The following is a 27,411-nucleotide window of genomic DNA, read 5'->3' on the forward strand; positions in this document are numbered from 1 at the left end:
GGGGGGAAAGGGATTGTTAGTAATGGAGACTGAGTATCCTATTGCTAGCAATATACGAAAAACTGACGGCCCACCTGATGGAAAGTGGTAACCGTCGCCTATAAACATGATTAGTACCATGGACATAACTGAGTATACTGTGTTGCCTATGACAACCTTTATGGGTTTCCATTCCTGAGGACTAAATAATCTAATATCCTGTAATTTCATTGCTATATCCCATCTTTCAAACTGAAACACAACCATGCAAACACAACTGCTTTAAGGTAGAGGAGAAGAGATTGTCAGCGATGCGGACGACTAGTCCCATAGTTAGCAGTACACCTTGTCAGGTCGACCTCCACGTGGTGCCCCCCGGAAACCATCGTACTGAATTCCAGGTGTATTCATCACGATGGGCTAACCGTCCTGCCTTTTCATTCTCACCTATCATCACTCACTGGCGCCTCGTCAGCGTATACCGTTGGCGTAGGCAGGGTTACCATTCCATTAGTAAAACACTGTTTTACGGTAAAAACACTAATATATATAGTTACTATATATATTAGTTATATAATATATATGATATAGTTACTCAAGTAGACGAATCTTGTACAAAGTCTCGCTCATATAGGATATTCAAGTAAGCAGTATTTCCGAACAGATACGACAACGTAACCTTCAAGAAAAGAGCATATTCCTTTTTAAAAAGCTAGCAGAACACCTGCAATGCCTTTGGTGCTGCGGGTGATCATGGGCGGCGGTAGGTCAATTACCATCAGGTGAGCTGCATGCTCGTTTTTTTTTGTTAGTTAAAAATGGTATGGTAACTCCGCCCGCGTTATCGGTATACACCGACGGGGCACCAGTGGAAGATGATAGGTGAGAATGAATGCAGGTCAGTAGGCCCACCATGATGAATTGGACATGAATTAACCATGATGGTTTCCAAGGGAGAACTGCGTGGAGGACGATCTATGAGTTCGAATTGCTAGCAATGGGGCTATTAGACCTTATTACTAACAATCCCTTCCCCCCCTCCCCCCCAATATACCCTATCAGGACGACCTCCATATGGCTCTTCTTGATAATTAACTTACGCGTAAGTTAACTTAAAAATGAAGTTACGCGTAAGCTTTTTTGAAAAAATAAGTTACATTTCAAGGTTTTCATTTATTAAGTTATTATTAAAATCTATTACAGAAATGGACATACAAGTATATGACTCATATAGCTTGCTCTGATGGTAAATAGTTACCATAACTTGTGGGGTCTGGGTACTTAAATGCTATTTCTTTCCCTAATAAACTTGCACCTGTTTTCTATGACATAGGTAATTGCCTATTTTTAATATATGTAATATAATAAATATATCTGATACAATATTCTTATAAATTTTAAATAAAATATTGTCAGTAATCTTAATTGCATTTAAATTAAAACAAATTATTTAATTATATTTACTAAACTATGAAGAAATGGGTCCCAATTCAATTCAACTATTAAAAATAAAATTAAAAAATATAAGGCAATGTCTGACGTCATAGCCAATCGCGAACTACGTCACTGTACCGGTTATTAACAAAGAAAATCAGGTAACCTAGTTTCTGGAGGCTTGCATTACGTTTGCTGCGAATGACCTGCCCAAATATAGAGCAGCTATTTATAGAACAGGGGGCCCGTATGCAGGCGCAGCCTATGAATGGTGCAACTACCTGCATCTAGGGCACGTTGCAATGATTTGACCTATTTATTTTTCAATGAGTCGACTCTGTGCATGAACGGGGATGGGCCCATTGCAAACCTTATTCCATTCAGTAGCAGTCGAACCTCGAGGTCGTCGTGACCTACTTCCGCTCTGTGCATAAAGAAATCCGCATATCGCGAATTCTGTGATCTCAATTATATTTTATGCAAGTATTAAAGGGAAATTTTGTTGGTTTATATATTTATTTCGATATTATCTTAAATTTTGAGCATTGTGACTAAAGTTCAAAGAAATAAATACCGGCATAGTATATTTTTTGAAATTCCCGCTAAAAGTTTCATTTTTACAGTGAAATAATTTTATTGGTCAGTGTAAAATTGCTCGAGCTCTTATTGGTTGAAACTGCAGACTAGTGTGAACTAACCAATCGCAAGCCGAGTTCATACAATTGCGCGCGACATATGCGCCACCTGTCGCGCAGTCACGGTGTGTTCATTGAATAACCGGGCTGTTTTATTGACGCAAGCGCACTGAGGCCCAACAAAGGGCCGAAATAAGAACGACTTGGAAGTGAATCTGATGTATTTATGTCATAAAAATGGTGAAATCTGTGAAGTGGCGAGTAGAAATTAGGATATTCGACGTGTCGAATCATGACCGAGGCATCTGAAAAGTAAGTTATCTGCGAGTATCTCAGTTTTCGTGATTCGTGCTTCGCCCTTCTCGGGATAGGTAGGGCCTTACCCCGGCCATTTTTCATATCTCACGGAATGTGTAATGTGATTTATGGTGTTTATTGGGACTTCTAATAATGTATACGGCCATAGCAATAGATATCCGAGGGATATGTAGACTGGATCGTCAGATTGAAAACATAAAAGATTCGTAGGACCGCCGCCCTTAGGTCATAGTGTCCCTGAGTATAGAGCTATAATCAATGAGTGTGCGTTCATTCACTCTATTGTAGGTCCCATCCCATAGAATTGTAAATACAAGGTACATTAATTTATCATTGGTTAACTATAGAGATCCGTCATAAGAAACTCCTTATTGTAAAGGACTGGTCAAATATAATTTTAAGATAGAGATATACATTTTGTCAAACTGGATGTCACCTGAGATTTCAATTCGTAATACCTAGGTAGTTTGTTGTACTTTCTTGGGTGCTAAAAAAAAATAAAAAAATTATAACTTTTTTTATCATAATATATACAACTAAAAAATATTCCAGACAAATTATCTTTTTGAAGACTAGGCAGCATGGTCTCCGACCTTAGCCTGTTCCAAACGGAACAAACGTACTAAAAAAAAAAAAAAACAACTAAAAAAAATATATTTGTTTTATTTTGTTGCATGTTTTTCTATATTTTATTTTTATTTAAATTCTTTTAAAAACGAATATTTAAGTGTATGTTAGGACTCTTTTGAGCAATTTAAATTATAATGAAACTTACTTGGCAAATGTCTGTCTCAGAATTTTAATTTACAATCTACTTGTACTGTTATTTTTATCATTATGTTAGATTATTAACTAAAATGAGGTAATATATAGCAATACATATTTCTAAATTTAAAATGTTGACATTTTATTAAGAATAAAATAAAAAAAAACTGATATCAATCTAGAGAAGATCATTATGAAATTAATAACACTTGAGTTTTTATCTAGATTGAAGTAGGGAAAAAATCTGTCCACAGTTGGGTAAGATAATGGATATGAATTTGAATAGTCATTCTTTAAAATATGTATTTGATAGTTGAGTGAAATTAATGTTTTAGCCCATTAAGAACTTTTGCCAGAAATCTTTATATACAATATTCTATAAGTTAAAATATGTTTATATCTGTATATCAGATTTAATTCAAATTTATTCAGTAGTTTTGTGTGAAAGAGTAACAAACATTCATTCATCCTTATAAACACATAGTAGGATTGTAGCATTCAGTTCTTAGTAGTCATGACACACTGTCACAGGGGGGGGAGGGAGAATGGATATTTAGTAATAGGGATTAGCAACTCCATTGCTAGCAATATATCCTTTCAGGTCAACCTCCAAGTGGTTTCCCTTAGAAACCATTGCCATGGATTTATTGTTGAATTCATCACTATGGACAGCTTCATCATCACTTATCATCCCTCACTGGTGCCTCACTAATGTACACTAATAGTGCAGGCGGAATTACCATTCTATTATCAGTTTTTTTTTTTTATATATGTTTTGTTTTATTTCTTAAAATATGTACCAATATCTAATGTTATTTGTGTGCTGTAAATGATGCAAATAAATTGTCTATCTTCTATTTAAAAAAAAAAACACATTGTCAGATGGGACTGAAACTGTACTTTAATAGGCAGGTAGTAGCCAATGAATAATTGATTCAGAATTGACCCCATTGCATTACATACATACAGAAAATACAGTAAACAGATGAAGACTGAATAAAAGACTTCTTCCCTTTAGAAGTTAAAAGATAATGGCTCTATATTCCATTGTTACATGGATTGATGGTACAGTATTATGATAGATCATGAATGATATATATAGAAATTGTAAGTAAATTATTTAAATTAAAATTTTGTAAATTTATAATATTGTAACAAAGGCGAAACAAGATTATATAAATTTGTATATCAAAATTATTAATTCAATCTTATATATATTTGAAATATTTCATATTAGCCTTTAACTGTCCATTGCTGAACATAAACCTCTATCTTGGGGTGTTTTGCCAGTAGTTGCCATGCTTAGTAGAAGGATTGGCAACCACAGTTAAGCTTTGGAGATGTTTTAAGAGGTTTGCTGCCCATCCCTCACCCTTCCTTAGTCTGCTCTTACGACACCTACGGGAAAGGAAGGGGTGGCCTATTCTATGCTAGGACCACACGGTTTGAGATATAGGATATTTTTATTTCCATTTGTTCATCTTTTTTAATGGATGATAAAATGGTAATCCCAGCTGTGCTATTGGTATTGGATAGCAAAGCACCAGTTGTGGTTAATAGATGAGGATGAAAGTGGATACCATTAGCGTGGGCGAGGTTTTTTTTTAATGGGTGATAATGGAATGGTAACCCAGCCTGATGACAGGTGACGATGAAAGTAGGTCAGTTAGCTCATCATGACGAATTCTACTAGAATTAATCACAATGGTTTCCAGGGGGAACCACTTGGCGGACCTGATAGAGTGCATTGCTAGCAATGGGTCAGTTAGACCCCATTATCCCTTTCCCACCACGCGCGCGCGGGCGAAGTTATCATCACCTACAAATATGAACAGCACCATTGATATCACTCACAGATATGGTACTCATCATGCATTGCCATTCCTGAGGACTGTGATGGTATGCCTTCTTTTGGCGCTTGTATTTCATTAACATACAAGAATATACAAAGAGAACACATATTTTTAATCAACTTCAAAAAGGAGGTTCTTGATTCGGTTTTTTTTTCAATTTTTGTTTTTTAATAACTTTGTCATTTCTAAACTGATTTAGAAAATTATTCTTTTATCTGAAAGGATATACTTATAGTTTGATTCCATGGAAATTTTATCAACATCTGTTCACTAGTTTAGTTTTTAAATTAAAATAACTGGTTTTTTCACAATTGATGTCGCTTTTTTTTGTCGGCACAATCTTTAATGGTAATATAAAATGACTAACATAATTTGTCATTTTATATTACCATGACGTAAATAGGTACAGTTGGCATAAAAAAAGTTAAGTATATTTTTAATTACTAAGTACCTAGACACATAATTAAGACTTTTTTTTAACTATGAATTATTAAGTAAAATAAAAATAAGGAGCCACAAACAGCCCTCTATGTCGAGGCCTTTTTGACACTGTTCACGTAATCCTGAAATGTGGCCCCTCAACGTTTAGAAATCCTCGGAATAGTGAGGTCGCCCCGTGAGGCCTGTAAAGATCGCAGGGAGCTTCTGTGCTCCTGTACGCAGCTGGGTTGGCTGTACTAGCCACGACTCATACACACAACGGCCCAAATGAGAGGCTAGTCGCGAAAAATAGAGTCCAATTTACATTTGCATTTACAATAAAATAAAAACACTTTCGAAACAAATTTTATAGTAGATCTGATAACTATATATATTGTTATAACTATATATAATGATATTTTTTTTTATGGGTTAAATGGAATGGTAACCCCACCCGCGCTATCGGTATGAAATACCAATGAAAGATGATAGGTGAAGATGAAGCAGGTCAGTAAGCCTATCGTGACGAATTCAACAAGAATTGTTCACGATGGTTTCCAGGGGGAACCACTTGGAGGTCGACCTAATAGGGCATATTGCTAGCAATGGGGCTGTCGAACTCTATTGCTAACAACCCCTTTCCCCCTATGTGTAATGATATTATATGCTGGTGAAGTACCAGTGAGAGTTGATAGGTGAGGAGGAAAGCAGGTCAATTGGCCCATCAGTTTGAATTCCTTAAGAATTAACCATGGGGACCTTATGGAGATTGATATGCAATATACCCTAGTATATTGCTAGCAAATGGGCTGCTAGTCCCCATTATTAACAATTCCTTATCTATTTAAAAAATCTGAAGAAAGAATTATATCAATTATCAATTTTATTCCTTTTTTTTTTTTTGTTGAGGCTTTAGTTCACCTGGATGAGTATGCCGCTTTACTAAAGATACCTTTACCCACGGTTACACGTGTATGATATGACAAATACAGTTAGCTCTGTAAATAGAAAGAAACTCCAGTCATGAAAATACACACCAATAAATGACAAAATGTATTGTATAGATACATTATATTAAAAATATTTGAATTTGAAATATTTTAAACTCCTTTGTCCACTTGTAAAATTTTGCTACGCAATAAGCAGTGTTTTTGCTCTGCAAAAAAAAAACAATAGTTTATAAGAAGTCATCCTGCCACGTGTACGCTAAGTTAGGTTCGCTTAGCAAACCTCTTGGTGTGGCCATTGCTTTAGATTTATAACACAACTAGCTTTTACCTGCAACTTTGTCCGTGTTACCGGGATAAAAAATTGTTTTTTTTTATACAACTTAGAATGACAAACAAGCTGACGGTCCACCTGATGGAAAGTGGTAACCGTCGTCTATAGACATGAGCAGTACCATGGACATAATACAGTATACTGTTTCGCCCATGATACCCCCCATGCGTTGCCATTCCTGAGGACTCGGGTGTTATTCCTCTGTACCCAGTAAATTCACGCCATATCCCACCCTTCAAACCAAAACACAGCCATGCAAACACAATTGCTTCACGGTTGAAACACGAATGGGACAGAGGTACCCAAGTAATCGACTTTTGTATAAAGTCTCCCTCTGGTAAATGTCTATGCCCTTCTCCCTTCCATATAATATGTGTATACCATATGGGATGGATAAGTATATAATTTCATACTGAACTGGTTAAACTGTTTATGTGTTATAAGGTAACAAACAAACTCACTATCACAATTACAATATTAATAAGGATAGAAAAAGGTAAAGATATATATATCGTGTCACGGTGTTTGTAGTCTCACTCCGAAACGACTTGTCCGATTTTTAAATTTTTAATGTATTTTGCTAGGTATGAGAATAGGCTGTATAGCATATTTCATACCGCTACGTTAATAGGGTGTTCCTATCCAAAAAAAAAAAAAAAAAATGGCAGAACAATGTTTGTCGGGTCAGCTATTATATTATTTAATAACCCTTTTTAATATAAAATTTTACTCCTAAAATACTGTGAAATTATTAAGCACATAATAGTGGCAGCTGCAATATGTAAAATTAGCACTTGTGATTCGTCTCTCTGCCCACCCCCTACCGGATCCTCCGTGAAGATAAATATTATGACGGCCTATTGTTTCTCTCATAGTATTATATCACCGGAAGGTGTTACTACAATCGTTGCATTTTTTTTTATTTGATTTCTACAATTATGTTCTATGTATAGCCATCGTCATTATGATAGAACAAAACAAATTATGGGTAGGTAATTAAAACGTGTGAAACAGCTATGAATTAGTATTTTTATGGGTACTATTATTATATTCTGTAGTTTTACGCTTATTGCACAGTAATATTTCGTGTTTGCATGACTGTATTTCGGTTTGAATAGTGGAATATGCCATTGAAATTACAGGGTGCAGAGCCGTAATACCTTAGCTCGGGGATAGGGATTGTTAGTAATGCGGACTACCAGTCCCATTGCTAGCAATATATCCTGTCAGGACGACCTCCACGTGGTCCCCCCTGGAAACCATCGTGTTGAAATCCTTGTGTATTATTCACGGGCTATTATACTGGTGTATTAGTTATGGGATAACTGACCTGTCTTTTCATCTCACCTATTATCTCTCACTGGTTCTCCGCCAGCGTATACCGTTAGCACAAACGGGGTTATCTTTCCGTTCTCATCCATTAAAAAATAAAACGCCTTAATCCTCAGGAATGGCAACGCGTGAAGGGATCATAAAAGGAGCAGTATATTCTGTTATGTCCACGGTACTATTCATGTATATAGGCGACGGTGACTACTTTCCGTCAGGTGTAGCGTCAGTTTGTGTACCATTCGAAGTTTACTTGAAGTAAATAAATACCTTTATTATAATTTTGTATGTTAGCACACTAGGTTTATAACATTGATTTGGCTTTTGCTGTTATAATGTTATAATTATTTTTAATGAATAAATAAATAAATAAAAGTTGCATAAAAATAATTATTTATAGACACTTTCAATAGAGAACTTTTTATTGAAACGGTAACATATCCAAATTTTGTTAGAATTATCACAGATATACACTTAAAAATAAATTAGCAGCAAATCGAAATATTTAATAAATTTTTAACCAACTAAAAAAAGAAGCAGGTTCTCAATTCTGTTGTATTACTTTTGTTTGTTTTTTTTTTTTTTGTTATGTTTGTTACCTTACAACTCCGTCAGTTAAAAACCGTTTCGGAACTTTCTTTTTAATTTGAAAAATTATACTTACATATGTTGTTCCCATAGAAATTTTATCAGAATCGGTTCAGTAGTTTTTATATCAAAATAACTGTTTTTGTCACAATTAAAGTTTTCTTTTTTGGGATCTTTAATTATAATCCAGAAAATACACTTAAAAACGTGTACACTTAATTCGTTATTTTTACATTAAAATTCAATTAGTTAATCGTTATTTGATTAGTAATTTACTGTTGGACGTCAACAGACTATTTTTGGTCAAATTATTTCTTTTTTGTTTACATTTTAATTAATTTTTAAACATATATTAGGGTCATAGACCGCAAAGGTCGTTGAATAACTTTATGATGATGGTAACACCGGTAAACCAAATAAATACAATTAAAAAATGGCGGTGAGCTGGCCCTCTACCATGTTGGATTCTAATATCATCATCATCATCATTTACTCGGCTATTATCCGTCCACTGCTGGACATAGGCCTCCCCCATAGACTGCCATAAGCAACGGTCCTGAGCCACCTACATCTACTGACTCCTTACAATGCATTTGAGGATTTTAATAAGCTCAGTATAAAATATGGGCATGTTAATGATTACAGTAGCAATAGCTGATGATGAAACATTTGTGCACCCAACAGGGTATCAAGTAATAATTGTAAAATCATTATAACCCATTAATGCAATAATATAAAAGTATTTTGTGAAGACATGCATGCATAAAACCATAAGTTATTTGGTGATATTCCATATTACATAAATAGATTTATATACTAAGCACACCTGCAATGCCGCTGGTGTTGTGGGTGATCATGGGCGGCGGTAGTCACTTACCATCAGGTGAGCCGCATGCTCGTTTGTCCCCTGTGTTGTAAAAAAAAAAAAACTAATGACGATTAGTTATTCCGTGTGGTCCCGGCATAGAATAGGCCACCCCTTGCTTCATCGTGGGTGTCGTAAGTCAGTAGCGTCCTTAAAACATTTACAAAGCCTAATTGCGGTTGTCAGGGGGAAAGGGATTGTTAGCAATGGAGTTTGACAGCCCCATTGCTAGCAATATGCCCTATTAGGCCGACCTCCACGTCGTTTCCCCTGGAAACCATTGTGAACAATTCTTGTTGAATTCGTCACGATGGGCTAACTGACTTGCTTCATCCTCACCTATCATCTTTCACTGGTGCCCCGCCGATGTATACCGATAGCACGGGTGGGGTTGCCATTCCATTATCGCCCATAAAAAAAACTGCAGTTGTCAATCCGCCTGCCAAGCGTGGCAACTACTGCCAAAACCTCCCTAGCTTAGGTTCAATAGTGGACAGTGCTGATATGAAGACCCAATTAGACATGGCAGGCATGACTAATTTTTTTTTATTTTACATACTCGTTTCTTGTATGTGTATTAATGTATTTATGTTTGTATGGTTGCAGTGCCTACTTGGTGCGCGTGCGTGCGCAGGTGATGTGCCGCGACGAGGGCACGGGCGGCTGGGTGGCGCTGGGCGGTGGCGGGCTCGCCGACGTCATGGTCGGCAAGCGGGCCCGTCACGCGCACCGTCCCACAGGTTAGTACTGTAGATAGATAGATAGATAATTTATTTGCATCACTTACAGCACACAAATTACAACATATATAGATATACATAAAAAGCGAGATAACATAAATGATTTAAAAAAATTCATAAATCTAAGTACAATTTTTCTTTTGTGCGTGTGCCATAACAATACAAAATGGTCACAATTCAGTTTATTGCTTCGCCCTCAAAAGAGAAAGCACTGATATTCTGTTGTGGCCAAAAGGAATAGGGTAACAGTAAAACAATACTACCAGATTATCTATGTATACAGTAAAACAGACAGATATGACAGTCTATCTAGCAGACAAATGGAACATAGAGGTAACTTGCTGGAAAATCTAACTTTTGCCTTTCAATTAAGATCTTTTGAATTCATTTTTATTTTTGTACGCATCGGTCATTATTGACTGCTTGGTCCCCTGATCCCTGTAAATCCAAAAAAAGGTCGCGGTAAACCGAACTTACGAAGGAGAGGCGATTCAATATGTGGTAGCCCTTGACCGGCGACCCTAGAGGCAAAAGCAGAACCCACAAACCTTACATAGCTCCACAATCCATCCTTAATTCTCACCAACTACCCTAAATATATTTCCCAAATCCTACACCAAAACTCACAAGTACTTCTAAACCCATAACCATACTCCATTTCAATCCTAAACCTGGGCTATTTGACCTGCTTTCATCCTCATCTATCATCTCTTACTTGTGCCCCGTCAGCGTATACCGATAGCGCAGGTGGGGTTACTATTCTATTATTACCCATTAAAAAAAAAAATAGTACCTCTCCAGAACAACAACGTCAGCGACCGACAACTTATCCACTTAGTAGCAAAATCGGTGTATTTAAATATTTTATATAATAATTTAAAAGAAATCGAATCTTTATTCGGATCTTGGACAAGTAGAGATACCGGAGTACTGTATATGTTAAGTATTCGAGTACTCGAGTACCTAGAAGGTATTTGAATCAACCTGATTCAAATCATCTTGGTTCAAATAGACTTATTTACAAGTAGTTTTTAATCGTATTTTTTTTTATATCTATTGTAGGGTTCGGAAAGTTGTTATCTGTTGAGAAGAGCCCGCAAGAAACTCAACAGTTACTCTTTTAAATTTAGTTAACTTTATATGTATTTATTTAAATGTAATCCAAAAATATAGGTTATAATCCCATGCATTATCGACTAATACCATACACATTTGTCTTAGCAAATCACTACCTCAAACATAACACTTAGAAACATTACACCCAGTTCACGTGGCTATTTAAAAATAAACTTCTTTTTTTTTTTAAATCACGTAAATCGAGAATATTCTCCAGCAGGCGGTGGTGATAGCAACGGCGACACAACATCTTCGTCTACGAACGCACCTTCACACGAATATTTCATACACGGAAAACGGATTAGCGATAATATGGTGAGCTTACAAGTATTTTATGTTTTTTGTTTTATTTATTTATTCATTAGTACATATACAGAGGGAGACTTTGTACAAAAGTCGATTGCTTGGGTACCTCTGTCCCATTCGTGTTTCTACCATGAAGCAGTTGTGTTTGCATGGCTGTGTTTCGGTTTGAAGGGTGGGATATGGCGTGAATTTACAGGGTACAGAGGAATAACACCTGAGTCCTAAGGAATGGCAACGCAAGGGGAGTATCGTGGGCGAAACAGTATACTCTGTTATGTCCATGGTACTGCTCATGTCTATAGGCGACGGTTACCACTTTCCATCAGATGGGCCGTCAGCTTGTTTGCCATTCTAAGTTGTATAAAAAAAAATATATGTGTACATGGCGGACTTAATGCTAAAAGCATTCTCTCCCAGTCAACCTTAGGGAAGTGTCAGAATACTCGAATGCGGTACTAGTAATTATTGATATACATACATACTAAAATTACATATATAAACGAATAAATATATATAAATAACAAATATACTTACACATATATGACATATACTATATTATAAACGAAAATGAGAATAATAGATATTAAGGTTTAAATATTTTTTTATACAACTTAGAATGGCAAACAAACTGACGGCCCACCTGATGGAAACAGGTAACCGTCGCCTATAGACATGAGCAGTACCATGGACATAACAAAGTATACTGTTTCGCCCATGATACCCCCCATGCGTTGCCATTCCTGAGGACTCGAATGTTATTCTTCTATAACCTGTAAATTCACTGCCATATCACACCCTTCAAAACGAAACACAGCCATGCAAACAAAACTACTTCACGGTTGAAACACGAATGGGACAGAGGTGTCCAAGTAAACTACCTTTGTACAAACTCTCCCTCTGGTAAAATAATAGCTTGTAAAAAGTGTTCCTTAGTGACGGTAACCGCTTCTGAATTCCAGGTGGTTCTAGAATGTACCATAAAGAAAGACTTCCAGTACAACAAGGTGATGCCGACGTTCCACCACTGGGTGACTGACGAGAAGAGGTTCGGGCTCACGTTCCAGACGGCGGCCGACGCCAGGGCGTTCGACAAGGGCGTGAGGACAGCGATCGAGGAGTTACTGGACGGTAAGTAGACGATTAGTTTACGCTGATCAGTTAGGCAGTTTTTTTTAATGGATGAAAATGGAATGGTAACCCCGCCCGCGCTATCGATATACTCTGGCGGGGCACCAGTGGAAGATGATAGGTGAGAATGAATGCAGGTCAGTTGGCTCATCATGTTGAATTCGATAAGAATTAAACATGATAGTGTAATGTATGGAGGTAGTTTCATACTTATTTTTATATTGCCTTTTTTGTGGGTACAAATTTTTATTGTAGTCTCCTGTCTGGAAATAAACGGCGTTGAGTACACATCTATTTTATTCCGCTCACTAGTAGACACCCCTTCAGTATTCTTCAGATAGTTTCCAGGTGGAACCGCGTGGAGGTCGACCTGATAGAATACTTTGATAGCAATGGGGACTACCCTCTCCATTACTAACAATCTGTTGCCCCCTATTAATTGATTCCATAACATGGTCTTAGATTATATAAATAGAGCATCGAGCCTCAAAAACGGGTCAACTTTTTGTCAGTTAATTGTCAAATTAGCCGACTCGTTTTTTTATTAGTGTTCTTAAGCATAACATGTATCTTGAGGTATTATTTAATAAATAAAATTAGTGTTTTAAAAGTAGTTTTTGGAAGTAGATAGGTAACCATTATCAAAATAAAAAATACACCCAATTTTGAGTTAACTTTCAGGACACAATTCTGAAAACCGTATCCAATTTTGGTGTAGCAGTTTCGACTGACGCCGGAACAAATAGATAGAAATTACTTAAAATTACTGTTTTGAATTCAAAATTAATTAAATAATTAATCATTACCTTAATAAATTGAAATAATATTTATTAATTAAAGAATTAAGACCGCTTATATAGATTTCTCTTAATAGTTTTCTTTGCAAATATCGTTCAGTTACAATTTTATAGATTTCACCTTGTACGTCATAATTTATATACAAGAAAAAGTTTGAGTTTAAATAGTTTACCGTTAAATATACTATGTAGCTAGTTAAGTAATGCACAACGAGGAACAATGGTTCTCTACCGAAGCTACAATTGTGGATTCAGACGTTCTAATAATATTCTGATTATGTCGGAACTAATTTATCTAATGTGCTTTCTTTTTGCCTCCCCTCTACCGTATACTGGATTCCTACATGGTAAGTCTAAATATAGAATAGATATACCCTCTTATTTATACAAACTAAAATCTACAAATCTATTTTAAATTTTGGACTGTTTTGTCACTTTCTTTCAAAATAGGGATTTATTTATTTTATTTTTTATTGCACCAAGTAAAAAGAAAAATAACAAATACAGTAAATATTAATGAGAAGTGAGGTACAAAAGGCGGCCTTATCGCTAAGCAATCTCTTCCAGACAACCTTTGGGTAGAGGACATTGAGAAAAAGACAAAGGGCAGGTGGCGCACTATTATATAAATATTATCATATACAAACATATATACATACATATACACATACAAAACATAGGAATTTAGTGCAAAAAGAAAGAGACAAAACAGTTCAATAGCTAAAATGGGTTTTTTTTTTTATACAACTTAGAATGGCAAACAAGCTGACGGCCCACCAGATGGAAAGTGGTAACCGTCGCCTATAGACATAAGCAGTACCATGGACATAACAGAGTATACTGTTTCACACATGATACCCCCCATGCGTTGCCATTCCTGAGGACTCAGGTGTTATTCCTCTGTACCCAGTAAATTCACATTTTTTTTTTTTTATATATTGACATTATAAATAATTTAATTAATATATAAGATGATCATTAATATATTATTATGGTGATTTTTATATATTGAATTTTTGTTCGCAGGTCTGGGTGGGGCGTGGCCATCACTTCATGCCTACAAAAAACACAATCCAGCGCCCAAAGAGGACGACGAGGAGCAAAATATTTTTGAGGTGAGATAATCAATTTTGTTTATGGATGGAAGGAATGGTGTACCAATCTACGCTAACGATCCTGTCAGGCTGATTTTCACGCGGTTCTCCCTGAAAACTGATCTGCGTCATCCTAACCTGTCATCTCGGGGGGAAAGGGGTTGTTAGTAATACGGTCTATACAATATAACAGCCCCAGTGCTAACTCTAACAGGTCGACCTCCACGTGGTTTCTCCTGGAAACCACTGTGCTTAATAATTAATAAATTGGTCACAATGGATCAACTGACCTGCTTTCATCTTCACCTATCATCTCTCAATGGTGCCTTGTCAGCGTTTACTGCATATATAGCGTGCTATCGATAGACACTGGCAGATGGCAGGGCATCAATGAAGGATAATAGGTGAGGATGAAAGCAGACCATTTAGCTCATTGTGACAAATTCCACAAAAATTAACCAAAGGAAACCGCATGGAAGATGACCTGATAGAGTATATTGCTAGCAATGGTACTGGCAGACCACATTACTAACAATCCCCCAGTGATCGTTTATCATTAGTCAAAGCTGTTTACTTGCTTGCCACTTTTATTATATATATAAAAAAAAAAAAAAAACATTAATTCACTGATACATATTGGACCGCAGTGTCTGAACCTGCCGTCGGACTCGCGGTCGAGCTCGGAGAACTCGACGGCAAGCCGCGGCCGGCGGCGGCCGCCCGACGACCTCACGCAGACGCCCATCCTCTCCGCCATCACGCTGCCGCGGCCACGGCACCCACTCACAGGTATCGTAGTGTAAATATAAATAATTATAAGGAGATCACATCAATCACATGCTCCTCAAACTAGGATAAACAAACAAGTAATAAATACTACCTTATAATAGTAAATATTACCTTATAATGGTAAATATTACTTTATAATGGTAAAATATCGCAGACGGTTGGGATTCCGAGGCGGCTCATTCCCGGGATAGATGCAGAAAGCGCTGCTCCTAGATCCAGTCCAGTCCATGGTACTGCTTATGTCTATAGGCGACGGTTATCACTTTCCAACAGTTGGGCCGTCAACTTGGATGCCATTCTAAGTTGTATAAAAAAAAGTATTTTTTGTTAGTGTTTTATATGCTTACGGCCGCCATGTATATTGACGTATTATTAATAAATAAAATAAATATTTACGCATTAAAAAGATGCAGAAGTTATAATTGTTTTATAACTTCTGCATCTTTTTAATGCGTTATGTTAATAAATAAATTATAAAGGCGTCACTTATATCTATTTATCATGCAAAATTGTATGAAAAAGACCCGCTTTTCTCAAAGCATTTGTATGGAGACACTCTATCTATATAGTCTAAGGTTTTTTTTTAATGGGTTAAAATGGAATGGTAACCCCGCCTTCGCTAACAGAATACGCTAGCGGAGCAGCAGTGAATGGTAATCGATGAGAATTAAAACAGGCCAGTTAGCCCATCATGATGAGCTCATCAGGAATTAACCATGATAGTTTCCAAGGGGAACCACAATGAGGTCGACCTGGTTGGATATATTGCTAGCAATGGGATTCTCAGTCTCCATTACTACATCCTTTTCTTCCCTGATGAATACAACTGTAATTCAGCACAATGGTTTCCAAGGGGGACCATGTGAAGGTCATGCAAGCATAACTGCTTAATAGCTGAAAAAGAAGTGGGAGAATGTATATTTTGCTTTATATATATTGCTAGCAATGGGATTTTAGTCTCTATTACTAACAATCCCTTTCCCCCCTATAATAATAATAAAAAATACTAAATCTATGAAAATTACAGAATCGCTGAAACAATACGAGGTGCAGTACGAAGATAAAGCGGCCGACGACTCGGATCCAGACCGGTGTCCGTACGTGAGGCTCACGCCGGTGTGTACACAGCTTTATACGTTTTTTTTTTTTTACTTTTCTTACGTACTTAAACCATGTAACTCTCAAAATACCCATCAATATACTTGATTACAAATTTTCAGCTTCAATTCTTTTTTTTTTTTATTTATTATTACTAAATTCCAAATTACAGAAAATATGTCTTATATTAGTATTGGCAAACTAGTAACGTAGATTCATTTTAATGCTAAATACACTGTGATGCCCATGATACCCCATACGCATTATCGTTCCAGAGGATTGTGATATTTTGTTTCTGTACCCTGTAATTTTATTATATTACTTGCGGCCCGTCCCAGCGTCGCACGGGTGGACTATTTTAACGTTTCCCTTCACTGCTCTGCTCCTATTGATCGTAGCATGATGAAAAGTATACTATAACCTGCCCATTAGTATGAAGAATAATTGTACCAAGTTTGTTGTTCTATAACGAACATACAGACAGACAGACAGACAAAAATTGTACTGTATTTTTGGCATCAGTATCGATCACTAATTACCCCCTGATAGTTATTTTGGAAATATATTTCATGTACAGAATTGACCTCTCCACAGATTTATTATAAGTATAGAAGATTACCTAAGCAGAATGCATGCTCTGTTTACTTCTCTTAAACATCTCTTTACTTCTCTTAAACATCTCTAAAGCCTAACTGCGGTTACTAATCCGCCTGCCAAGCGTGGCAACTATGTGCAAAACCCCCCAAGGGGGAGGCTTATGTTCAGCAGTGGACAGTTAAAGGCTGATATGATGACGATGTACACAGAAATAACATTCTATTCTCTTCTATTCTATATATTTGAACATTTCAGTGTTTGAATTTCAGTATTTGTTACAATGAATTACAGTTCCACGATTACACGTACCCACAAGTGAGCAGCGGGGTGGCGGGGTCGGAGAAATCCTCGCCAAACACCAAGCCGCCGCTACTCAAACGGGATTCTGGTAAGATTTTTTATCCTACTGCTAAAAAAGGGAGGGTAATGTTAATTATAATATACCATAGCAATAGTCGACAAATGCTTCTGACTATTTATCGTCTTGATAGACTTGAATATATTTTAAAATTTTTAATTTAATAATTACCAAACCGTGTAATTTGGTCGAGAGAGCTCGACTAGTTTCGGAACCTTCTCGGACATTTAGTCTTAAGCGACTTTTTTTAATGGGTGATAATGGAATGGTAACCCCATCGGCGCTATCGGTATACACCGGCGGGGCACCAGTGAAGAATGACAGGTGAGGATGAAGCAGGTCAGTAGGCCCATCATGATAAATTCAACAAAAAATTAGTCACGATGGTTTCCAGGGGGAACCACGTGGAGGTCGACCTAATAGGGCATATTGCTAGCAATGGGGCTGTCAAACCCCATTGCTAACAATCCCTTTCCCCCCAGTCTTAAGCGAGTGTGACGCGATACTTTTTTAAAAGGTGATAATGGAATGGTAACCCCGCCTGCGTTGTCGGTGTGTACTGACAGAGCACCAGTGAGTGGTGATAATTGAGAGTGAAAGGCCTGTCGTGTCGAATTCATCAATATTGATACTTGGTATCAATAACGATAAATATCTGGTATCAATATGGTGGTATAATATGAATACCTGGAATTCAGCACGATTATTTCAAGGGAGGACCACGTGGAGATCAACATGACAGGATATATATATATATATATATATATATATATATATATATATATATATATATATATTTAACTTAGAATTGCAAACAAGTTGACGGCTTACCTGATGGAAAGTGGTAACTGTCGCCTATAGACATGAGCAGTACCATGGACTTAACAAGAGTATACTGTTTCGCCCATGGTACCCCCTACGCGGTGCCCTTCTTGAAGACTTGGATGTTATTCCTCTGTAAATTCACTGTCATATCCCACCTTTCAAACTAAAACACTACAATGCAAAGACAATTGCTTCACGTTACGCTTTCTTCATATTGCTAGCATTGGGTGCTAAGATTAGCAATGCTAGTTTTCATTACTAACAATTCCTCTCCCTTAATATCTCCTAGCAGATATTAATAGAATGAATACACTCCCTACAGGGTCTATAAAGAAGTTGCACGGGTACAGCGGGCCGCCGCCATTGCCGGGAAAGAAACCCACGGAACCGTTTCAAGCGAGGCTCAAATGCAGGTATGCACTGTACTAAATACTTATTTATTTAATAAATACTGACTTTACTTGGACATTTTACACACTCATATTTTTAACGAAAATCTTTTCTTAGTACTTTATGTTGTAGATTGGTATGTAGGGTTGGGTAATATCTGATATATATATATATATATATATATATATATATATATATATATATATATATATATATATATATATATATATATATATATATATATATATATATATATACATATACTTACTGGTGTGTTCACAGAACACTGTAGAACACTGCAGTTGTCAGTTTCTATCAGTATTGATTTTGTGATAGTCAATGATGCCAATTTAGAAACATAATTTCTTTAAATTTCTAAATTTATAATTTCACTTTGATTTTACTGCCAAAAAAAAATTATTCTAATGACCTGTATTAATTAAATTTCTAATATATTTAAGTCGTTCAATTCAAATACATTAGATCCTAATATCAATATTAAACGTGAATGTATAAAGGCATATAAATAAATAAATAAACAGTTTTTTTAATGAATGATAATGGAATGGTAACCCCGCCTGCACTATCGATGTACACTGGCGGGACACCAGTGAGGGATGATAGGTGAAGATGAAAAAGCAGGTCGGTTAGTCTATCGTGACGAATTCAACGATAAATTAGTCACGATGGTTTCTAGTGGGAACCGCGTGGAGGTCGACCCTACCCCCCTAAATAAACAGCTCATAAGCTAAAATCGATTTATGAGAGATTTGACGTTATTATCAATAAAAGGGTTAGTTTATATTATATGAACATTGTTTTATAAGCTTTTATATATATAACTAGCGATCCGACCCGACTTCGCACGGGTGCCGTACTGATACTAAATAGCGCTGCGGGCCCATCAGAAACGTCTAAAATTACCAGGGTTTCTCTACTGTATTATGCATGTATTATACATGTAAAGCTTCTTGAATCCCTCTATCTATTAAAAAAACGCATTAAAATTTGTTGCTTAGTTTTCAAGATTTAAGCATCCATAGGGACGGACAGACAGCGACAGCGACTTTGTTTTGTACTATGTAGTGATAAATAAATAATTAAAAAAAAATCCTATATATGTGTATGTTGGTATTGTGCGCAGACACTGCCACGAGTGGTACCTGGAGAGCGCCAACCGCGCCGGCGCCTGCGAGTACGCGCCCGACTGCTGCCGCGCCTGCATCGACGCCGTCACCTGCATCAAGTGCGCGCAGGTAAACACATCTACGTGGTTTTTAGTTTAATGGGTGATATTGGAATGGTAACGCTAACGGTATACGCTGGTGAAGCAGCAGTGAGAGACGATAGGTGAAGATTAAACAGGTCATTTAGTCCAACGTGACGAGTTAAACTATATGTAAATAATTCACTATGGTTTCCGGGCGGGGGGGAGGGGGCACGTCGATGTCAACTTCACAGGGTGTATTGCTAGCAAGCTGTCAACTGCACCTAATTTTGGGGTAGTAGTTTTTGGGCGATACCGGAATATATGTACAGACAGACACAATTCCTAAAAAATGTTTTGATTTCTATTACTCTTATAATTTTTTTTACCATGTACAGACATCGTCTTGTTACAATAATATATAATAATATTTATTTTTTATATTTTACCCCTACCAGTTTCTCACAAATCTGGTCTCACATACCTCAAGCTGGTACTTTTTATTACCTTTTATGAAGAGAGAAATAAACTATTAATTTATATTACTTTCCAGGGTATGTTGTACCACTGCATGTCGGACGCTGAAGGTGACTTCGCGATGCACCCGTGTTCGTGTGGGCCGCCGGACGAAGCCTGCGCTAAGCGGTCAGTTTATAATTCATTCTTTCATACTCATCATCATATCAGCCTGTAACTGTCCACTGCTAAACAACTCTTAGTGGGTTGTTTTTTTTTATGGATGATAATTGAATGGTAACCCTGCCTGCGCTATCGATATACACTAGCGGGGCACCAGTGTGGAATGATAGGTTTTTTTTTATGGGTGAAAATAGAATGATAACCCCGCCTGCACTGACGGGATACGCTGGTGGAGCATCAGTGAAGAGATGAGAATGAAAACAGGCCAGTTAGCCCATCAGGAATTAACCATAATAGTTTCCAGGGATAACCGCGAGGAGGTCGACCTGGTTGGGTATATTGCTAGCAATGGTATTCTAAGTCTTTCCATTACTAACAATCCCTTTCCCCCTTATGGGAATGATAGGTTAGGATGAAACAGGTCAGTTAGCCCACTGTGACGAATCTAACAATAAATCAATCCATGATTTATATAATACAATCAAATCCATGGGGAACCTCTCGGCGGTCGAACTTAATATATATATTTATAATATATTATTTAGTATGATATTACTATCTCAATTTATCTTAATAGGTACTTTTTTTGTGTAATGTATGTTCGCCACCACTCCCCTCAAACAATTTCTGTTTATACCTTATGATTAGCCGATAGAGAATGCCATACAGCATTAAGTTCGCCATTTGTGCAATAAAGAATAAATACATAAATAAATCTTCCTAATATTTTGTGGTCGACGTAATATAATGTCCTATTCCCTTCATCTGAGTATTACTTTCATACAATTCATTAATCTCTTAGTATTTCGGTCTTTTGTACATACAATCATCCACTTTCTTCAATACTTTAAAACGTTCTCCACATATCTATGCATTTTGCAGTTTTTTTTTTTTACATTTACATGGATCAGAGACATTACATTTTAATCCTCAGGCATGGCAATGCATACTTTGTTATGTCCGTGGTACTGTTCATATCTATAGATGACGGTTTCTTTTTTTTTTTTCTATTTTTTCACCACTTTTCATCAGGTGGGCCATCAGTGCTTTTGCCATTCGAAATTGCATAAAAAAATTAGGGATGATTAATATGATCAATTAGGGATATTGGTATCGCCCTGATATCTATATATTGGGTTCCTACGGATATTGATGATAAAAAAGAAGGTCATCATTCATTAGTGAATAAATAGTACAAATCTGCCGTATGTTTTTTTTTTTTGATGTGTGAAAATGGTATGGTAACCACGCCTGCGCTAACGGGATGCGCTGGCGGAGCACCAGTAAAGGGTGATCGATGAAAATGAAAACAGGCCAGTTAGCCCATCATGATGAATTCATTAGGAATTAACCACGATAGTTTCCAGGGGGAACCGCGAGGAGATCGATCTGGTTGGGTATATTGCTAGCAATGGGATTCTCAGTCTCCATTACTAACAATCCCTTTCCCCCCTCTGCGGTGTGGTCGCAGGTGGGTGGGTATAACGCTGCTGAGCCTGCTGGTGCCGTGCCTGTGCTGCTACGCGCCGCTGCGCTGCGGCCACCGCGCCGCCCGCGCCGCCAGCCTCGCCGGCGGCCACCACTCGCCCCACCGCCCGCACCCGCCCCAACCGCATCCGCACCCACCCCACTAGCGGCGCCGTGCCACCGCTGACGGTATACACCACTAATTATTTTGGATCTACCTTTTAATACATTTACAACTATTATTCATAAACACTTATTGAAAGCAAACAAGCACTTTTAGTAATATATATACAAAATGTTTGCATATATGTATGTGTAAGAGGAATAACATCTTAGTCCTCAGGAACGGCAACGCATGGGGGGTATCTTGGGCGAAACAGTATACTGTTATGTCCATGGTACTGCTCATGTCTATAGGCGACGGTTACCACTTTCCATCAGGTGGACCGTCAGCTTGTTTGCCATTCTAAGTTGTATAAAAAAAAAATTAAAGTAGTTTTACAGTACATATATGCAAACATTTTATATATACACATTAATCTTCAACTGTTTCGTAAAAACAGCGATCTCAATAGTCTTAACACTAGATACAAGTACAAACTTGCTGTTCCTAAGTATTGTTTAGAAAAAGTTGATAGATTTTTTGGGAATGGACATTAAATGTTATAATAAGATACCGGAAAATATTTTGGTTCTACCTTTTATTTAATTTAAAACTGTTATTAATAAATACTTATTCAACAAAGTCTATTACATTCTAAACGATTACTTGAATAATAAGTGTGCTTGGTTAGTCGATCATGCACAGAATTTTTAATAACATGTAATTTTAGATATAATACATTTAAAGAAATACACATAGTGTTAACAGATTTTAAAAAAGAGTAATTGAGTTTCTCGCGGGCTCTTCTCAATAGATAACAACTTTTCGAACTCTGCAGTAGATTAAAAAAAATAATGATTTAAAAGTGTTTGTAAACAAGTCTATTATAATAAAGAGGATTTGAATTTGAACGCCTAGCTCGTTATTAACTCTCTGTCGATAGTTGGAAACTGCAATACAAGATGCAACTGTTAAAATGTCAAGAGACACACACTTTTACATTTATAATATTTCAAGTAATTAATATTGTAAATATGAAAGTTTGTAAAGATGAATTAGTTACTTTTCCATGCAAAAAAAAAAAAAACTAAATGGAATTAAATGAAATTTAGTGCATGGGTAGCACATAGGATACTTTATATACTTTTTAATTCACGCGGGCAAAGCTACGGGATACAGCTAGTATATAATAAACTCAATTTTTTTTTAATTCCACACAATTATACTGATCACCTGGAACTCAAGTAAAAAAAGCTTGTCCTATGAAGTACAGGTAACAAATATCTATGGTCATAACTCAGACCAAGTTTCTTTCATATTCTCTTAATGTACACAAAATTATCCTTTAAATCTATACCTTTTCTATTTAGAATAATAATGATAAAAAAAAACCCTTTGAATAAATTTAACTTAAATATTATTTTATTCCAGAATATGCGCTAGTAGACAGGTGGGCCTCGCCTGTGCTGCTACTTACTGCTGCGCTGTGGGCACTACTCGCCCCACCAATAGCTCCACTCACCCCACCATTAAACAATGGGGGCAGTTCCGAAATGTCATTGGAGTCGATTAAATGCTTTTTCTTAAAGTTATCTCTTAAAATCAAATTTTAATTTAATATTAAAAGAAAGTATTTATTATTAAGCCATTTTGAACTAAATTTAAAGTTTAATCTACTATAAATTTAGTTCACGATGATCGTTAGAAGATTTCGCTATTAAAAACTAAAATCTAGTTTTAGAGAGATTTAGAGAATGATACTTTCAAATCCCTACATTCTCTAAAATGTTAATCTATTTTAAGAGATAATTTTACAGAAAAGCATTTTAACATCATACATTTAAACTTTCTATCTGCATCTCTAAAATTTGTGAGTTTTAGAGACCAGAAATTAGTGTGGAATGACTTCATAATCTGCCCCATTACCTCCTAAATATTAGAAGCAATATGTACAGATAAAACCATAGATTGGTTTGAATTGTGGTCTACAAAACAGTATGGGACGAAGTGAAGTATGCTGTTTGCAAGTTAATTGAAGATTTGACCTCAATTTGAAGAATTGGTTGAGCAAAGACAAAGTTCGACACGATCATTTTTGTAGGCATCAACACCAATATCTAGAACACTCTATTTCTGTATTATCATCCGATATAATTATAAGTTTGAGGCATCAGCGAATGGTGTGAAATATTTAGAGAACAAGAATTACTAAATCCTCAAAAGGTTGTTAATAATGAACTAAAAACAAGTTTTAAACTTGTAGAGAAATAGTGTTAATTTGTGGCATTCAGAGTCGTTAAGTGAAAATGGAATTTGTGCTATGAACATAGTGCATAAAGTGATTTTAGTGTTGCAGTGACAGTGGCAACACTGAATATTCTGTGGTGTAGTGAGAATGTTGGAACTCTTAAATATTTATAAGTGGCAACACTAGTGAAGTGAAAATCCAAAACGACTTTCCAAGCTTGCGAGGGACATTTTTAAATCTGTTGCCGCAATGTTGCCACTTTATAAGAACTATTTTTAAATATTCAGTGTTTTTAGCGGTTAATATTTGGAAGGGCTTGCTAATTCGCCATGGTTCAGAAATGTCTGCAGTTCATGAAATGTGTATTGTGCCATAAATAAAATGTACCTACGATGTTTGAATTGAATATATTTCCATTGTTTTTTCACGCAAATTTCAGTCTTCCATTTCGGATTTAGTGTTTTTTCTGTCGGTAATCGTTTATAATTAGATCTGTTTACGTAATCTCAACAGTTACAGTTGTGGAAATTCTATATATATGTTTGGCGTAGACAAATAATAAATATATATTACTATATACAAAAGTTAACATATCTCATTATTGTTATTCTCTTTATACATACGCGCTTATCATGTTCCTTAGCCTTTATCCATGACAAGTGTGTGCGTCTACAGAAAAAAAAAAAAACATTTTTCTATTACGTACATTAGTGTACTCAACTTTTTTTGTAATTAGAATTATTTGCAAATACGGGTAGTAATGTTACCTAGTGCAGCATTTCTTTTTAAAGTTGTATTTTTTTTTTATAAATATTTTTTTTCTTTCGCCGACATTTTTCTTCTATTAAGAAATTAAATGTAAAACTTAATGTAATCGTAATGTCACTTTAAACAGCATCATATTTATTATTAGTGTTTAAATATAGTTGACATTAATACGTTGAGAGTTTTTAAGCATTATATAAATGTTCATGTGGTAAATTTTACATAAATTCGTGACTAGATTTTAAGTAATATAATATATATAATTGTAAATCACACGCATTCTCGTCACCATTTCTTTACGATATTAAATTTGTCTAGTCTTTATAATGATCAGTATTTTTTCCATTCATTCACATTTATTTACTCATTCTGTTTAATAAAAAAAAAAAAAGAATAAATAAAAACGACCAAATGTTTTTGTATATTTATAAATAAGATTGTCGCGGAAAAGATCTCAGGCACACCCTATGTTTGGGGTCTTGCACTCGTGATTGAATTAAAAAAAAAAAAACGAAATAATTAAAATTTAAAACGTAAAATATAAAATCTTATATGTTTTCATGAGATAAAGGGCTCAACTTGTGGAAACTAATTTAGATTTTATATTTTCATTTGCACAAGTGATTTGGCTCATTCGAATCACTTTTGCGATTACAGAGACAGGAACGTAAGACGAAAAAAAAAAATAGAATGACAGATAACATATTATAAGGTGATGAATACGCCAGCGTAAGGCCCCCTTACACGGTCGCCTGGACTTTTTCCGTTAAAACTTTGTTACTCCGCATAAACAAATTTAAATATTGTATTAAATAAGTAATTGTATTAAATGTTTAATTATATATTTAAGAACTGTATTTTACTGTTTTTTAAATATTAACATCTTGGTATGAGATTGGTTGAAATGATATCCAAAATTATTATGTTCCATAAAGAAATATAAAGAGACTTAAATATTTACTGTAGTGAATTTAATTCTTATAAGATATAAAACTAAAATATCAGTGTTTAGTGTCTCGATCATATATATAAATTAAGCATATTGGACGATTCACAAATTTGCCAGTTACAAAGTCGATAATGGTTGAATGAGATATCCAAAAAAAAGAAACTGAAAAACTTGTTTAACGGATGATAAATGTATTGAAATATTAAATAAATAATCGTACATATACTGTTTTATATCATTTACCACCTTGACGGTGTGGCGGATTAATACGCCACTTCATCTTCCAGTCATAGTTACGGGTTCGATTTCCGTAAAATACAAAAATTTTAATATACTCGGAATATACTTATCTCGGTCTGGGTACTTTCTATGTATGTATTTATAAAAATAAATATAATTTTATATTTCACAATCAATAAGTTAAGCACAAGCGTTCGACTCGAGGTTCGCTCTCAGAACGCCCAAAACCCCAAAATAAAGGAGTAACACTGAGCACTAGTTTCACACGGGACGTAATTATTATAAACAAACGAATGGTAACAAATATGCAGAAGGAACACTACTAGTCAAGTATTTCTAACACTTGTCTAGACTTGTGATGGATTCTTAATAACAACTACGATGGCTTCTAAATGGACCGCGTGGAGGTGGACCTGATAATCGCAATTCAAAGGGAAGAAATTGGTAGTAAAGCGGATTACCAGTTCTGTTAGCAATATACCCTCTCAGGACGTCTTCCACGTGGTTCCCCATTGAAAATATCTTGTTGAATTCCAGATGTGTTCATCCTGATGGACTGACCTGTTTTTTCATTCTCACCTATCATCCTTCACTGGTGCCCCGACCGTGTATACCGTTAGTGCAAGCCGGGTTACCATTCCATTATCATTTAAATAGCAAGGCAAAAAATTACTAGTGTCCCTAATTCTCGTTGCTAAGGGGGGAGGGGGAAGATTGTTAGTAATGCGAACTACCAGTCCCATTGTTAGCAATATACCCTATCAAGTCAACCTCCACGTGGTTCCCCATTGAAACCATCTTACTGAATTCCAGATGTGTTCATCCTGATGGACTAACTGACCTGCTTTTTCATTCTCCCCTATTATCCCTCACTGGTGCCCCGCCAGCGTAAACCGATAGCGCAAGCGGGGTTACCATTCTATTATCATCCATAGAAACCATCGCGGATATTTGTTTATCACGTCATGCTATCTGACCTACTATCGTTCTCATCATTCCATTCTCCACTGGTGCCCCGTCATTGTATGCCGTTAGTATAAGCGGGTGCCTCATTCCATCTTCATCTATAAAAAAACTGCAGGATCGGT

The 27,411-nt window shown here is 36.1% G+C and overlaps 1 protein-coding gene across 5 annotated transcripts; it reads left to right on the top strand.

The window, feature by feature from the left end:
* The first annotated feature begins 2,169 nt into the window (after window positions 1-2,169).
* Window positions 2,170-26,308, top strand: LOC113513744 (sprouty-related, EVH1 domain-containing protein 2). 5 transcript variants are annotated; one of them, XM_052891900.1, is made up of 14 exons: window positions 2,170-2,360; window positions 10,074-10,207; window positions 11,544-11,638; window positions 12,589-12,756; window positions 13,889-13,901; window positions 14,581-14,669; window positions 15,296-15,437; window positions 16,465-16,553; window positions 17,424-17,520; window positions 18,638-18,728; window positions 19,850-19,961; window positions 20,466-20,557; window positions 22,023-22,207; window positions 23,553-26,308. In XM_052891900.1, the coding sequence occupies exons 1-13, from the start codon at window positions 2,341-2,343 to the stop codon at window positions 22,183-22,185; spliced, it is 1,305 nt and encodes a 434-aa protein (XP_052747860.1). In that variant the 5' UTR covers window positions 2,170-2,340; the 3' UTR covers window positions 22,186-22,207; window positions 23,553-26,308. The 5 variants fall into 5 exon arrangements, with proteins under 5 accessions (XP_052747860.1, XP_052747859.1, XP_052747863.1 ...); XM_052891899.1 differs by having other exon boundaries at window positions 2,171-2,360; window positions 11,541-11,638; XM_052891903.1 differs by lacking the exon at window positions 13,889-13,901 and having other exon boundaries at window positions 2,171-2,360; window positions 11,541-11,638; window positions 12,589-12,757; window positions 14,632-14,669.
* The last annotated feature ends 1,103 nt before the right edge of the window (window positions 26,309-27,411 follow it).

Source organism: Galleria mellonella, unplaced genomic scaffold (genome assembly GCF_026898425.1).
Source record: "Galleria mellonella isolate WM207_F2 unplaced genomic scaffold, CSIRO_AGI_GalMel_v1 utg146, whole genome shotgun sequence".
NCBI lineage: Eukaryota > Metazoa > Arthropoda > Insecta > Lepidoptera > Pyralidae > Galleria > Galleria mellonella.

Coding starts and splice junctions, on each gene's coding strand:
- LOC113513744 (XM_052891899.1), top strand. CDS start 2,341: ATGACCGAGGCATCTGAAAA. Junction 15,438..16,464: donor GCCACGGCACCCACTCACAG/GTATCGTAGTGT, acceptor TGAAAATTACAG/AATCGCTGAAACAATACGAG. Junction 20,558..22,022: donor GACGAAGCCTGCGCTAAGCG/GTCAGTTTATAA, acceptor GTGTGGTCGCAG/GTGGGTGGGTATAACGCTGC.